Source organism: Cannabis sativa, unplaced genomic scaffold (genome assembly GCF_029168945.1).
Source record: "Cannabis sativa cultivar Pink pepper isolate KNU-18-1 unplaced genomic scaffold, ASM2916894v1 Contig3, whole genome shotgun sequence".
Classification (NCBI taxonomy): Eukaryota; Viridiplantae; Streptophyta; class Magnoliopsida; order Rosales; family Cannabaceae; genus Cannabis; species Cannabis sativa.
This window is the reverse complement of record NW_026870039.1, coordinates 5,067,672-5,084,153: the sequence shown is the minus strand read 5'-3', so window position 1 is coordinate 5,084,153 and position 16,482 is coordinate 5,067,672. Positions and strand designations below refer to the sequence as shown.

The 16,482-nt window shown below is 30.3% G+C and overlaps 1 protein-coding gene across 1 annotated transcript; it reads right to left on the bottom strand.

The window, feature by feature from the left end:
- Nucleotides 1–14,614: 14,614 nt before the first annotated feature.
- Nucleotides 14,615–15,856, bottom strand: LOC115704651 (actin-depolymerizing factor 5). Its single transcript, XM_030631854.2, has 3 exons — nucleotides 15,696–15,856; nucleotides 15,301–15,560; nucleotides 14,615–15,078 (listed from the first exon to the last, which is right to left on the bottom strand). Exons 1-3 carry the CDS (start codon nucleotides 15,714–15,716, stop codon nucleotides 14,928–14,930), a joined length of 432 nt encoding a protein of 143 aa, XP_030487714.1. The 5' UTR covers nucleotides 15,717–15,856; the 3' UTR covers nucleotides 14,615–14,927.
- Nucleotides 15,857–16,482: the final 626 nt, after the last annotated feature.

Genomic DNA, 16,482 nt, shown 5'->3' with positions numbered 1-16,482 from the left:
CTCCTTAGAATTTCTGACAAACATGCAAACTTCAGTTCGCACTTCTAGTTTGCCTTCTTTCTTTCTTAAGACATGAGCAGGGCCCCCCCAGATTCTATAATAGCGCAAAACTAGGTATATGACCATTCCATAGTTCTACAGGTGTCTTAGGGACTGGTTTTGATGGAACAACATTTAAAATGTCATTGGCCATCTGAATAGCATATCCCCTGAAGGATGTTGACAGAGTTGAATAACTTAGCATAGACCTATCCATTTCTAAAAGTGTGCAATTTCTTCTCTTAGCAACTCCATTTTGTTGTGGAGTGCTAAGGGCAGTATATTGCGATTCAATACCAAGTTTAATTAAATAATCTTTGAACTGCATATCCATATACTCTCCACCCCTATCAGTTCGCAAGATCTTTGATGTTTTGCCTAATTAGTTTTGAGCCGAAGCATGAAATTCCTGAAACTTCTCAAATGTTTTAGATTTCTTTTGCATAGGTAAAGAAAACTATATTTAGAGAAATCATCAATGAAAGTGAGAAAGTACTCATAACCTCCTCTAGCTTTTACTTTTAGAGGTCCACAAACATCTGAATGCACTAACACTAGAGGTTCTTTGGCACACTCTCCCTTTATAGAGAAAGAACGCTTAGTCATTTTACCTTCTAGGCAAGATTCACAAACTGGTAATTCACCCTATGTGACATTTTTCAATAGACCACCTTTGGTTAATTTGTAAAGTCTATCATAGCCTATATGACCTAGTTGTAAATGTCATAGATATGTTTTATCATTATTATCAATCTCTTTCCTTTTATGGTTTCTAGGTTTAGCGATATTAAAAAGTTCGTTATTAAGCGCAACTGGTATATTCGGTCTTAAAACATAAAGTCCTTGTTCCATGTGAGCAACACATAATTGAATGCCATTACAAGAAATAATGGAAATAGAACTCAAAAAATTCAACTGATAAAATTGTGTTTGTAAACATGAAACACTAATCAAGTTTCTACTAAAATTTAGAATAAACAAAACATTGTCTAAAAGCAAAAATTTATTCTAAAACTTGAGGCGAGCTTTTCCCCTAGCTTGGACCGAGCTTCAACTCCCCTGGATTTAAGTAATCCCAAGTTTCAAGCAGCTGCAATGAAGAACAAACATGGTTTGTAGATCTAGAATCAACAATCCAAATGGATTTGTCATTTTCTAAAACACATGATTCAAAAACTAAAGTGTTACCTTCGTTCCAATGGTTTACAAGTCTGGAACATCTTGATTTCAAATGTCCCTTCTCTCTACAGTGAGAACATAGAAGAGTATGTCTGCTCTGTTGTTCTTTAATTGTTTCAATTTCTGGTTCCATTTCGATTCTAGCTCTCAAAATTGAACTCAAAGAAGCAACATTATCGGAGGTGTCATCCTCAATATCTTCAGGTTTCCTTTTACCTTTATCTGTAATATTGGAGAGAGCCCTCCTTGCAAGCAGCAAAGTCCGTTCATAGGCATGCAGTTTAGCGTCTTGCTTGCCTATGTCGGATGAGTTAAAGTTGATCATGTATGATACAACGAATCTATTATACTCAGGTGGAAGGCTGTTGAGAGTGAATTGAACCCATTACTCTTTTGATAGATCAATTCCCAGTAGATTTTCTTTCTGGAACTTTAAGTTCATCATGAGCAAGTGTGTATTGATGCTCTGACTAGGAGACATCTTCACACGATAGAGTTCATTTGCAAAGGCATGTAATAGATGAGGATTGGGGTGTGGGTTGTTCATTTTGACACTACAAATATCAATAACCAGAAATAAATCACTTGGTTCAAATAAATTCATACACAGATTCAAAAAATAACAAGTAAGAATCATGTTTGCAAAAATACCAAAAATAAAACATATTCAATTATTTTCCAAAGTTTCCAACAAATTGATGTAGTCTCCCGTTTAAGCGAGAGTCAAAAATATCATTCATTGAATAGAGTAGTCATCTCATATAAAATGGACACCACTCTAGCAATATTTTATTCAATCTAAAAGAGAATCTAATATTGTCCCGTTTAGGCGAAAGTGAAGGTCATTCTTATTTCATGAGCTTCTACCATTGTTTCATACTTTGTAAGCCCTACTCTTAGCAGCCACTATTAGGGTGGACGTTACTAAGAATAAAAGACTTACAATAATACTTATCTTTCGAGATTCTACGACGTTAAATTGCTAATGAACGAACATCTATTAGGGATGAATCTCACTAAAACAAGAACTATGTAGAACCAACAATGGAGATCGAATATCTCTTTGCTTAAAGCTCATTATTGAAAATAATGTATTTTTAATTAGTCACTTATTTTAATCTATATATTTTAATGATGAAAATTACTTAATTTAAGTTGGTCTAAAATTAATTAAAAAAAAATACTTTTCAAAATTAAATTTCAAAAATCTAAATATATATATAAAATTTTGAAATTACATAAAATATAATAAAATAAATTCCTAAAAATATCTAATTTAAGTTGTTCTAAAATAACTAAATTTTCAACTTAAATAATTTTCAATATTTAATTAAATACCAAATTAAGTATCTTCAACTAATCACCTTAATTTGAAAAAAAAAAATCCATATTTAAGTTGATTTAAAACTAACAAATTTTCAACTAAAAATATTTTTAAAGAATATCTGAATAACTAATTTCTTAGAAAAATCTACTTAATTATTAATTTAAAAAAAATATATATTCTAATTTAAGTTGCTCTAAAATTAATTTGGAAAATTAATTTTTAACTTAAATATATTTCTAAGGAAATTCAAATAATTAAGTATCTAGAAAAATCTAATTAGTCATAACTTCTTTATTTAATTAAGTACAAAAAAATACATATAGTTTATTAATTTCATTAAACTAAGTGTGTTTTTCTTAAATTAATTTCAAAATAATCTGATAAAAAATTAATTTCATATATTTTAAAAATTAATTATGTTGCTAATAAAATTTATTAAGTTAAATTAGTGTAATTAACCTATACAATTATTCAATTAAGGGAAATGGGCCTTCACAATTGAGATTATTCATGTAACGCCCTAAAACTTAGACGCGCTACATGGATTTTTTAAATGATGTGCCACCTTTGGTAATCAAAGGAGTTTTCCTTAAAAATTGTGTCAAATTAAAACTTTTGATTAAATTACTAAACTTTATAACCTTTTATATAATTATTTACAAAATTTGGGATCCCGTATTCAAACTTTACAAATATTCTCAAAATATATTAAAATTTGGTTGCATAGTGACTACAAAATACAACCCTAGATATCCGATACCGAACACTTCAGGTCGCGTCGCCTCGACATGTACAAACACCATCCTAGCTCAAAGCTCACTCTTGTTCAGCTTTTGCCTTTCCTTTACCTACACATGGAAGTAGCAACAGACTCAGTAAGAAAAGCATATAACAAGTCATATAATACCGACTTGCATCTAGGCACCCATACACCTATCCACAAGGCTTAACAGATAAGTAAGAATGTTCGTTACTAGGGTACATCCACTGTATCACATACACTATGTACCATTACTATACGAGTGTTGGTAGGATTGTTTCGTACCTCGAGTACCACTAAGTGATGTACCACACACACCGCATACCTTTCCGTACTAGTGCTAGTAACACCGTAACATACTTTTTAAACATTGTACACTATACAAATGCACTCTGTACCTGGTAGTGTACGAATCACAACAAGCATGCATATATATCACACATACATACATTCACATTTATATAATATGTTCTACACTATTCTTACCTTATTTTTGAATTCAAGTGAGTTGGCCGACTTGAACGAAAAACCACGTGCTAGATGGATGCCCTCTACTTGATTTCTTGTTGAATTCCAAAAAATGGTGAGGGTTTGCTGGTTTCTTTCTGGTCTTGGTGGTGGTCGAGCAAAGGAAATAGAGAAAGAAAGGGATTTTCTTGATTTTTTTTTTCTTAGTTTCCTCTAAATGAATAAAGTCTAATTTCAATATTCAGCTTAAGACACTAAATGGCCAGCTGTAAAGCTCCAAGATAGCCACCAACACCCATAATCCAAATGATCAAAATGCCCTTGTTCCTTAAACTTAAGCCATTTTAAGCCTAGGAGTAAAATGGTCCAAAACCACAACCCCGCTTAAACCCGGTATTCTATTTATCTCAAATATTTATCACATTAAGAAAAAGGTTCTAGACTTACCATGTGACTCAAACGCCCATCCATCACATTTTTCGTCACCGCCGAGCAAAAATCATAAAAATTACATAATGCATATTTAACTTAAATAATACTCTTAGAGTTTAATAAAATCTCCAGAATTGAGAAATTACAACTGCAATGCCCATTTTAAATAATGAGACCCACAATATAATAAATTCATAAATAATTATAAAAATATCAATAATTTTCGATAAATATTAATACTAATCTATAATCTAAAATGCGGTTATTACAATTCATGTGAGGGAGGGCTGCGTTCAGTATATCGTACCCACTACTAATGGTCGCCTAACTCTCACACAATGCCCAAAAGGAAAGAAATTTAACCTTAATTAAACAATTGTTATTCATTGAATAAGCCCAATACTAATTGGACCTAAATAAAAACTATCAAAGTGACATTTTTATTTTAGCAACCTAGTCCATTTTAATTATCAAAATTAAATAGGCTCCCTATATGCATCTAGGCCCAAAGTAAACATATAGGCACATACACACATTGATTAGGATGAATCCTATCGTGTTACTAGGTGTATACACAGATTAAAGAAGATTACAAAATTTACCTGTTACAAATTATTTATTTGACCTATTGGCAATTGGACTATGGTTAAATCAGATCATTGGATCTGTTAACAAGTTAATTATAGAAATCTAGATCAAACAATCATAGGTTTTATAAAAGCAAGTTTGAATAATAAATAATATACCACACTAGTTGAGATAATACTGCTTGCACACTCAGTTAATTGGTTTTAATTAATCAATTATAATTCTAAAATTAGACTATGTCTTATATATGAATTTTCACTAAGCAAGGATTTAATTGTGAAGAAAAGAGATTTTTGAGTTTATTTATTAATTAAGAGACTTTGTTAAGTATAATTAATAAATAATATAAATAATAATTTTATTTGATAATTAATTATAATTATTAAATAAATAGTTTTGGCATTTATAGGATTGAAATTGAAAAATATGGTATTATTGAAAGAAGAATAAGTGATTGAAATAAAGTGGCAAAATTGTAACTAGTGAGGCCCATTAGTGCCCGACCACTTAGAGTGAATTTTACCCATTATTTTATTCTTTTTTAATCAATATAATCAAATGATAAACCCTAGTTGAAATACTATAAAAGGAACATGATGCTCTCATTCTCATCCAAGTCTTTCAACCTACCAAACCTAGTTTCATTCTCTGACAACTAGTAGATGAGAGACTCTTTCTATAGTGATTTTGAACCCTCATTCATTGTTCGTCACCAATTCGAGCCATAGTGATAGAGTACCATACCCACACATAGCAAGTCAAGTAACTCAATCATAGTGTGGAAGACGGTGGTAACCAACTCAAAGGAGAGTAGGAGATCCAGGCTCAGATCTTGTTATTACTCTGCGACAGAAAGGAACAAGGGTTAGAGATCTGAGCGGAAGGAGTCATTATTATTCCGCTGCATCAATGTAAGGTTTTCTAAATTCTTATGTGTTTATTTCATCATATTAGAAAATTCATATTTAGGGTGTTAATGAAACATACATGTTAGTAAATCTAGATCCTGATAAAATAAATACCAACAAGATCTTCCTCTTGCTAAGTACACTTCTTCTTTCTTGGATTCCTTCTTTAATAGTAGTTCAAAATCTTTCGACTTAAGTGCGACAAGAACATCTTCTAATGCAATTACATCTCTGCCATACTTGATGGTTTTCTTGACTTGATATGCAATTGGAAGCGATCTCAACAAGATGATGGTCTGGCTTTCTTCATCAACCTTGTGATTTATGTTAGCCAAACCTACGATAATCTCATTAAATCTATCAATATTATCATCTAAAGAAAGAGAAGAAATCATTCTAAAACCGTATAACCTTTTCAGCAAATTAATCTTGCTAACAATTGATGGTTTAAAGTATAGTTCTTCAAACTTGTCCCAAACTCCTTTCGTCGTCTTCTCTGTGATGAGTTTTCTTTGAACACTGTTTGATAGATACATGATAATCGTGTAGTATGCCATCCCCTCCATTTTTGCTTTTTCCTCTAGTTTCTTTTCTGCCAATAACTTCTTATCTCCAAGAACCTTGGAGACTTTCTAGTGCACAAGGATTCCTTTCAGATTTTCTCTCCATAGCGCAAAGTTCCCAATTCCATCAAATTTCTCCAATTTGAATCTCACCATTGATCACATTCAAAGTTCCTTCAAGAATTGCAGCGAAAAGAATCTTGATTATGCGTTCTTGATCGATTACCAAGCTCTAATTTATGGGAAAATTACGACTAACAGTGCAGAATCAAATTAACTAAACTTTAAACAATCAAACAATTAACGATGACAAGATTTAAGAAATTAAAAACAACAAACGGAGAAAAATAGGGATGAACAGAGTAAGGAAAACCAGAAAGTAATTAAGGCATAAATAAAAAAGTCAACACCAAGATGTATACTGGTTTTAGTCTGATACATCGATGTGATCAATGACTCTACTTCAGTTCTAGAAAACCACCAAATCCTCTTTATTGATTGAGCTTGAACAAGTACAATACAGTCAAGAAAGATTCTCTGTTGAGTACTCACAAAGTGTTTCAACTCTCACACTCTTACCTAAGAATCTTCTTCATTTACAAAAGATTCTTCTTACAAAATCCAAACACAATCTCTCTCTTTTCTCTATACCTCTCTCTACCTCTCAATCTTTTCTCTCTCTAACTATCAATCTCAATCTGAACCCTCATCTGAAAAGACAAGTCAATGTGGTTATTATAGGCTTAGGATCAAGATCTTTAGGTCAGTGGCTACAAAAAACGAAGCTCTTAACTTAGTTAGGAAATAACTAACTTAACCAACTCTCCTTTGACCAATATTTCCACATCTAAAAAACGTTTTATTACTTATTACTTATCACTCATCTATAGTTTAGAGTTAGGGGTGTTCATAAAATAGTCGATCCAATCCAATCCGCACGATCCAATCCAATCCAATCCGCAAAGTGCGGATATCCGCACTTGTGCAGATTGGATTGGATGGGAAAATTCAAAATCTGCACTTGTGCGGATTGGATGTTGATTGACATGTAAAAGTAACCGATCCAATCCAATCCACACATATTTATAACAAAATTAAAAAATTATATATACAAATAACATTAAGAAAATAGTAATTTAAAAGTCTAATACATATAATACAATTATATTGCAAAATTTAATAGATAAAATGTATATTCTATTCTTATATATTTTTTTTTCTACATACAATTTTTTTTTTTGAATAATTCTACATACAATTTAAAATAAAATTAAATATTTTTTTTATATATACAATTTTTTTTTCTTCATTTGAATTTGTTATATGTTATTTTATTTATTTAATGTGTTGTTGGAGGCATAAAATAACTATAATTTGTTTTATTTTGTTGCTAGTTATGTGAAAAAAAAAATATTTTTTCATAAATATTAAATAATTTAATATTAAAAAGTAACCAATCTAAAGTAACCGATCCAATCCGCACTTTTGCGGATTGGATTGGATTGGATTTGAGCTATTGTGCGGATTGGATTGGATCCAAAAAATAAAATCCGCACTTAGTGCGAATTGGATGTTGTTTGACCAAAAAAAGTACGAATTAGATTGGATGAACACCCTAGTTTAGAGATTCGCAAGAATCCAAAGTTTAATAAGTAATAAAACGTTTCTATTATTATTATTGTTATATTTCAAAATATACTTTTAATATGTGTAAATTAGCTGTTCCTGTCTTATGATGTAATCTTCTAAAATTTTTATTGTTATTTTTCTTTTCCACCTGTACTTGGAAAAGAAAAAGTTGTGAAAATTGAAAACATGTATATTTTTTTTTTCCATGAATTATTGCAATAATGTTAGACATTATATGATTTGTACGGAAAACAAAAAAAAAATATAAAGAATAGATAGAAAGACATCACTTCTGGCGAGAATGATGCTTCTATATATGTGTTACAGTGTTAGTTAGGTGCCAGTTCAACATCTAATTGAGGGCCCATTACATTATACGGCTGACTCCTTTCCAATCTATAATAGTCTCATAAAATTTTGATTATGTGTAATATCATATTTGGTATGTGAAAATATGTGATTTTAGTATTTCTCAATTTTGATTTTTTTTTTTCTTTTCTTTCTTTGGATTCTGTATCACATTTGATCATTGATTTTGGCCTCGGCAACTAAAAACGCTAATCCAGCAATTAAAAAAGAAAAGTTTTTGTTAAAAAAATGTTATAGTAAATGTGGTATTGTTAAGAACTTGATCTGTTGACTTCCACTGGTATAATGTTCGATGGGCTTATACGGAGCCCAAGAACCTAACTACAACTATCGATCTTAGGCCCACCTTGTACGATATGGGATCATTGCAAAAGCCTATTATTCCCACTATTCATCGTTGCCCTCTAGAGGCCTTTAGTTCTTCCAACCTCTATCTAGAGACTCATTAGGTTGTGGAAATTACACTATATATTTTTTTTGATTTGATGTTTTTAATTTTTATCCTCTCTTTTAAAATTTATTAAGTTTATCTTTTTTTTTTTTTAATCATTTTATTCTACCAATTTTATCCTTATCACTTAAAGCTAGTTTTCATTCTTCTTTGATAAAACTTTTGCTCCAACTTTCCTATAAACCTACAAATTCATCTACAAAGAACACAAAACTATTATGTTTGAAATTATGTCTTAGTTATGTGAATGTGTGAGAATAATTTGGGTACAATACTCATGAAAGAGGTATATTTAAATTAAATTTTATTTACAGATAAATTTAGTTAATGTATACAAAAGTAGGTATTTTTTAACTTCTTCCCATTAAGTCTTTTGTATTGAGGAACCTTTTAAGTTTGAGATCTATATATATATATATGGGTGTACTTTTAATGAGTATTACCCATGAATGGGTAATATTAGAAAATTTTGAGTTTTTATGATTAATTTTTCTATTTAATTAGAAAAATTTCTCATTTTTAGATTATATGGACTGAGATTGGTCCATCAGCTGAAAAAAAAAAATAATAAAAAAAAAGTTTTTTAGCAAAAATGTGATAAAAATAGTTGAATTCGACTTAAATATTTACATATAAACATATTTTTTATAGTGTAAAAAAGAGGTATTTTTTGATATATTTTTTTTTAATTAAGTAGCTAAATTAAGCATAAAAATTCAAATTTCTTTTTTATTATTCGTTATCGGACCAAAATCTAATGTTTTAATATTTTTAAAATTAATATTTATAGTTAAATTTATTTATTACCCATTAAGAAGTATTCCATATATATAATTACTGAAATGAGACCTCAATCATTTATCTCTATTCAGCCAAGCTCAAAAGAAATCATCGTTTCACTTCTAAATACTTATAGAAGCTATAGATTTCATATCTATGATTAGCGCTAACACTCAATTGAACTGCCATGTTCTCAAGATGTAAATACCCTCCAGAACTATAAGTTAGCATACATGAATAACTTGAAGAACATAAATAATACAATTAATTTGAACCTAACCATATCAGGATTAAGATTCATAGACCTAAGATCAACTATTGATATTGACATAGAAAGATATTACGATAAGTTTATGATATCTTATCTAAGATCAATATCGGTCTCTTCTAATGTATACTCCATACATCCGATACTGGTAAACTTTGCCAATACCCTGGAAAAGATATAACAATAATCCAAGGTGTAAGTATACCTTATCGCCGATTATCATATCAGTCTAACTCCAGTGAGCTGACAAATCATGGAAATTAAACTTTTGATTATATACCCATGATTATATTCCACTGTGCTGACGACACTATAATCATGAATAAATATATATATTTATATATGTTCTGGACTTAATAAAATTTATACATTAAACATAATCATGAAATCAATCATGTGAACCATGCAACATAAAAGCGATTTCTGATCTTATATTAATTAATAAATCTGATTATATTGAAATGACTTTTATTTAGGATAAAAAAACCCAACAAACTCTCACTTACACTAATATAAAACTAAAAGTGCATTTCAATTAATCTCAGCACCTTGATATCAAGATCAAATGTAGTATGTAGTATTCTTTTCGTAATAGGATCTGACAGGCTGTATTCAATACAACCTTTCCTCCACCATTGTATTTCTTTAATCACAAAATCCTTGAAATTGTGAAATTCCTCTCTATATGTCTACTCCTCTAGGGATACTGGATTCTTTACTTTTTGGCAACTACTTCTGTGTTACTCAGGAAGTAACACTAGTAGTCAATTCATTACTAGTACAACGCCAAAAACTGTATAGAACTTTCCAGAGGTTGAATAAGTATCTTTCCTGCAACTTTAACATTCAGTCTCACTGGTAGAGTTAGAGACTCCGGATGAGTTTTTACACTTCTCTAAAATCACTGCTCCACCCCCGGAGTAATCACCATCTCATCAATAGACTTTCTAGCACTAACGCAAGTCTAAAAACCTGATTTGGTGTAGTCTAATAGTATAAAAATACCACCCTTATCAACTAACATATAGTTCCTCTTCTTGATCTTAAGATTTACTTGATTGTCTTTCAATGTTCCTTTCCTAGATTAATATGATACCTACTCATTACTCTCACTCAATAGTAGGTGTCGGGTCTAATGCATTGCAAAACATATCTGAGACCTCTCACTGTTGATCCTAAGGATTTCTTTCATTGGCCTTTATCTTTCTAGAATAGTTGAGACTTTTCCTTAGATAAATAAAATCTATGTCTAGAAGTCGAAAAGCTTCCTATAGATTTAGCCATTAAAAAAAAATGCTACAACATCTTACAAAAGTAAGTTGCTCGCACTAGAGTAAGTAAATCACCAGGTATACCATAAGCCACAGGTTTAGATAAACTTAAATCTTTAATACTAGTATCAGGAAGTTTTGATAAGAATAGACTTATTTTCAAAATTTTCTGTCATGTCCTTGTAATAGAAAACTTTTGGTTACTCCATGTGAATGGTTTCAACCATAGTTCTCTTGGTTTTGCTTCTTAGTTCCTTATCCTGACTATCCATTATTGTTTAAACTAACAATAGAATTTCATCACAAGTGTCTTCCAAGTCATAACAGGGTGAGTTCCTTGAAACCCTCCCACTACGACAAGGTACTGTGACTTTCTGTCTAAGAATCTAAATGGAATTATCCTCTTCAGTTGTGTCAAGACAACAGAGGCAGTGTGACCATCTTTTATAGAATAAGATGATTGAACACTTTGGAATAAAAAAAATATCTACTCTACTTTGCTACTTTATTTTCAGACTTAGTCATTTTCTTAGAAAAGTTGTATTTGTTGAAACAAATACTTTCTTATCTTAATGACCATAGGATGGTCCAACCCTAATCACTTAGAATAGCTATCAAACATGCAAACTTTAGTTAACCGTTTTAGCTTTTCTTAAGGTCACGACCAGGACATCTATGATTCTAGTAATGGGTTACACTAAGTATACAACCATTCCATCACTCTAAAATTTTCCTATCACTAGGGTATATCCGTAGTAGGATTCAGGCGAGTAACTAATCATAGACCTTATACTATCATCAATATGCAAATCGAATTTCTTGGGAGGTAAGATTCAAAATTGCTTCTCCAATTTTATAATCTTTTATCTCATTATTTGAATCCACAATGATCTACTTTCTTTGAGTCTAAAATTGTCCTTCCAATTTTATGAGCTCATTTCACAAATTAGATTCACTTTGATCACTTTGCTCTTGCTATGACAAGAAAAAATACAAAAAAATATAACTCGCATAGTTCACTTTTCTTATCTCATAAAATGAGATGATTATCACGAAAAATGAAACTTCATTTCTATGTAATTATCTTTAATCACAATATAGTCTCATAATAATAATGATAAAATGAACACATTTTTCTTATCATCATCTCTATTATCATACCATATAGTACATATATTAATATGATAATTTATATACATATATTAATACACAAAATTAATATATAACTCCCATAAAATTATAACTCTCAAATAATTTTATGTTAATTAATATGGCATATATGTTATTATACTATTATAAATAACATACACAAAATATCAATATTAATTTCACAATTAAATATATATATATATATATATATTACATATCCCATATAACATACAAATACATTAATATGTGTATACATAATATATATCATATATGTATGTATATAGAAATCACTATTTCTACATATATTTATTCTCACAAATATATATATGTAAAATATATCTTATGCTCATCATATAATGTACATACATATATCACATGTTAAATGATATATATCTCTCATACATATACATATAATAATATGCTATAATATCAATTATAATATTATATATCACTATATATAATAATATAATATACATATATATTAACATGTAAAAAATCTCTACCAAAATATCAGATCTTATCATATGAATATGTTAATAAATTACTATCAAATAAATAGTGTATCACAAAATAAATTCACCATGCTTACCAATGAATGGCTTGAATCTCTTACCACATGGTTTTCTTCTCATGATCTTGATTGATGCTCTCCCCCATGAATAATTTTTTTTGATTGTATGACCTCCATGGCAAGTCTTTTAGAAAGAAGAATATGCCGTCAAAATGACTTTTAGATTGTTAGAAAAGTTCTCATTACAAGACAGAATATGAGGATTACAATCAAAATGCTCAAAATGCAAATAAAAGTATTTCATCAAGATTACAAGAAAGCTAGAGAAGAAGAATAACACACAAAAAGCTTGATCAAGGCTCAAGAACCTTTGTCCTAAAAGCCATTTCCTCCCTCATATGGACACTTAGGGAAACTCTAGAAATGCTCTTAAGGATTTATCAAGCCTCATATGCTCAACTTAGTGTCTAAGGATGAGCATATCCTCACAAGATTCTAACCACACAACAAATGATTTCAAACAACTTTTCTTACAAGTGAACAATATGGTCTCTATTTATAGAGTTTTCACTCTCATGTGAACATGAATGACCACCATAAAACCCTTGGATGTTACCAATCATAAATTGAGCGTTTATGGTATTAATTGGGTAATTTGGAGGAGTTTTGGGCTGTTAAAAAGACTCTCAAACTTTCAAAACGTATGCAATTGTATGCTGAAAAAAAAGTAACTAGTTACTAGTAACTATTTTTTCAGCGTTTGCCAATTCTTCTCTAAAGTGTTCAAAATCATTCCCACTTGATTTTGAACCATTTATACACATTCTAAATGAATAAATCAATTCTCCAACAACAATATTTTCAATAGCTATCATTCATTCACATTCATAAACAATTAGTAACATCTTTTACTAATTTAAGAGTAAAAAAGAGGTGAGAGTTACATATTCAAGTGATCATCAATTTAAAGGATTTGTAACTCTTATTTTGTGACCATTCTACACATATTTTGTAACTCCATAATGTATGTTACAATTTGACAAAATTAATACTTTGTCACGCTTAATTATTTATAACTTAATTATTTAATCTAAATATTATATTATATAAAATAATATAATATAACAGCATTAGCAATGATCGAGTGCAATTATGCACCCAAACATAAATTTAAAATAAAAATACTAAATATACTATTATTGTTTTCTTGTTTATATTTAACTACCTAAAATTCAACGCAATTATAGTTTAGTTAGTAGCAACCATTATCCTAATTATTATTGGCCCCTTCCTCTTGTGCCTCAATTATTAAAAAGAAAATCATCTAAATGAGTAAGAGTAAACTTAAAAAATCTTTCCTTTACTCAAATTATTACCTTCTCAAATAGTAAAAAAGATTAACCAAAAATAAACATTCTCCAGCTGTGGCCAAATTATTTATTTCCATTTCCATTTCCATTTTTCTTTTTAAATTTTCCCTTCCATTTATATATAAATATTTATTTCATATTATATTTCTTAGATGGGAGAGGTTGGTAGTGGGATAGGGACCCAGCATCCTTCATCTAAATCCAATTTGATTAGTACAAATTATATAAAGTAGATGGATTAGTACAAAGATGTTTAAAGAACCTTTCACTAGGCAGAGTAGTCAGCAGATAACAAAAAAATAGAAGTATAATTATAACATCAATAATGCATAAGATAAATTCAAGTGATTTTTATGCAAAATTAAATCAGGGCTTTTAAAACCCATTTATTATCATTAACTCAAGGGTTCCATTAAGGGACAGACAAGGATTTATGATGATCTTAAAATGAAGGATGTGTTCACATTCTTCTCTATCATCTCTGAAAAAGCTTAGATAACTCCAAGAGCTTGACTAATCACAAGTCACAACTGAATTGGAATGAGTTCAAGATGAATAGAAATGGCTGAAACTATATATCTTTTTAAGAAGCATAAAAGTTTACACTAATTCACGTGTTAGTGTCAAAGAGATAGTTACATGAAAAAGGTGCTTTGTAATTAGTAATTACATAAAGCACACTTAAGCATGATAATTTACTTCTTATTACAAGATTAGAGAAATTAACTTACATTAGTACCAAAACTCTTTGAAAAGGGTACAAAAGTAACAAGAAAAATGGATAAAAGCATAGCCCTTGTATGGAATTATTAATTAAGCAGAGGTAAGAAGCAACATAAGATTATAAGCTTTGTATAATTTCAATCTAGTTTGCCCTGTCCTGAATCACATCCATTGCCATCTCAGTGGGATCAGTAGCCTGAACTTCATAGTGGACTCCATCTAGAGCTCTTCTCAGCCCAGCTTTAGAGGTTGCATAGAGCATTTTTGCTCTAATCCTTGAAGCTGTTGGAGACCTGAGAATCCAAACAAGCCAACATAATATTACTCAACGATTCTATATTTGTTCTATAAAAAGTGAATTGAGCATAATTTGAGATACCCACACATCACCAAACGCAATTGGAAAGCACGGTAAACAATCATGGTTTTCAAAATCTGTACAAAATTAAGAAGCCCTGACAAGTACCACATGTTGGAGATAAGATATTTGAAAAAAAAGTAGTGAGAGAACATACCAAGCAATAAAGAAGATTTTGCTCTTCCGGCAATTGTCGACAGTTACAAAATCGAAGTCAAACACGGCATATCTACAGTCATCGGTAGGCAAAGATGCAGCTAAGTCATCGTAGCTCTCGCCTGGACCACCCACCTTGTCGACGGTGACGAGCCTTGATTTCTCTTCGATCTTGAACACTATGTACCTGTGTACCTTCTTCCATTTCATCTCCATGAATGAGTTCTTGCACTCATCGGTTACCCACATTCCAGTTGTCGCCTAAGGTTAAAACCATCATCATGGTAAATATATATACAGAACAATTAGATCAGCAAAACCCATATTACACAACTTAAAAATTCAAAATACCCAAGAAAAAAAAAGATTTTTAAAGAGTTATAAAGAAAAAGGTACCATCTTAAAAGCCATAGCCATGGTTGGTTGTTGCTGTCTTTGTTGAAGTTGAAATTTTGAAGTTTTTGGTCTGAATACTTGAGAATGTGGCAATTGGCCTTTATATAAAGATTGAAGGTGAAAAATGCCACTATTCTTTTATCTATTTACAACTTTACCAAACTAGATCTATGTCTGTATTGTGTATTTATATTGTATACTTTCGAGTCCATTGTCCTGCTGTACTATCCAACTCAATGACACATTTGCCCTCAATTTAGTAAATCTTGTTTGTCTTGAAACTTTAGTTTGGTACCACCTGGGTTATTTCTATTTGTTTCGATTGTAGATAGTGATGTTGAAATGAAATAAGATGTTCATATTCCAAACCCATGTTCTTCAAACTTCATTACAATTTTACTCACAAATGATTGTAATGTATATCCACCCAAAGAAAGGCCCCCACAATCTTTTAAAGTTTTTTATTTTACCAATGTCTCTTAATAAGAACAACATCTTGCCAAATAAATGAGAATGTCATCCTCATCCTTGCAATGTTTACATGAAACTTAGCTGGAACATGATAGCTTACCATTCTTATTTATTTTGTTCAATTTTATCATCGAAATCATTCAATAAATTCTCCCTTCTCAACACTAGTTTGTAGAGTAGATTATGTTCAACTAGTAGAAGATGGGCATAGAACATAAAATTATACTAAACAGTCGCTCCAAACATTTAAATTATTGTCGGGTTTGAACCCCAATTTCATAATAATAATTCTCAAATCAAACACTACCCAGTAAAA

Bases quoted from the DNA above. Each gene is read 5' to 3' on its own strand.
- LOC115704651 (XM_030631854.2), bottom strand. From the start codon at position 15,716: ATGGCTATGGCTTTTAAGATG. The intron at 15,561-15,695 runs GTACCTTTTTCT...TTTTAACCTTAG, and splicing joins TGGCTATGGCTTTTAAGATG to GCGACAACTGGAATGTGGGT. The intron at 15,079-15,300 runs GTATGTTCTCTC...TTGGATTCTCAG, and splicing joins AAAATCTTCTTTATTGCTTG to GTCTCCAACAGCTTCAAGGA.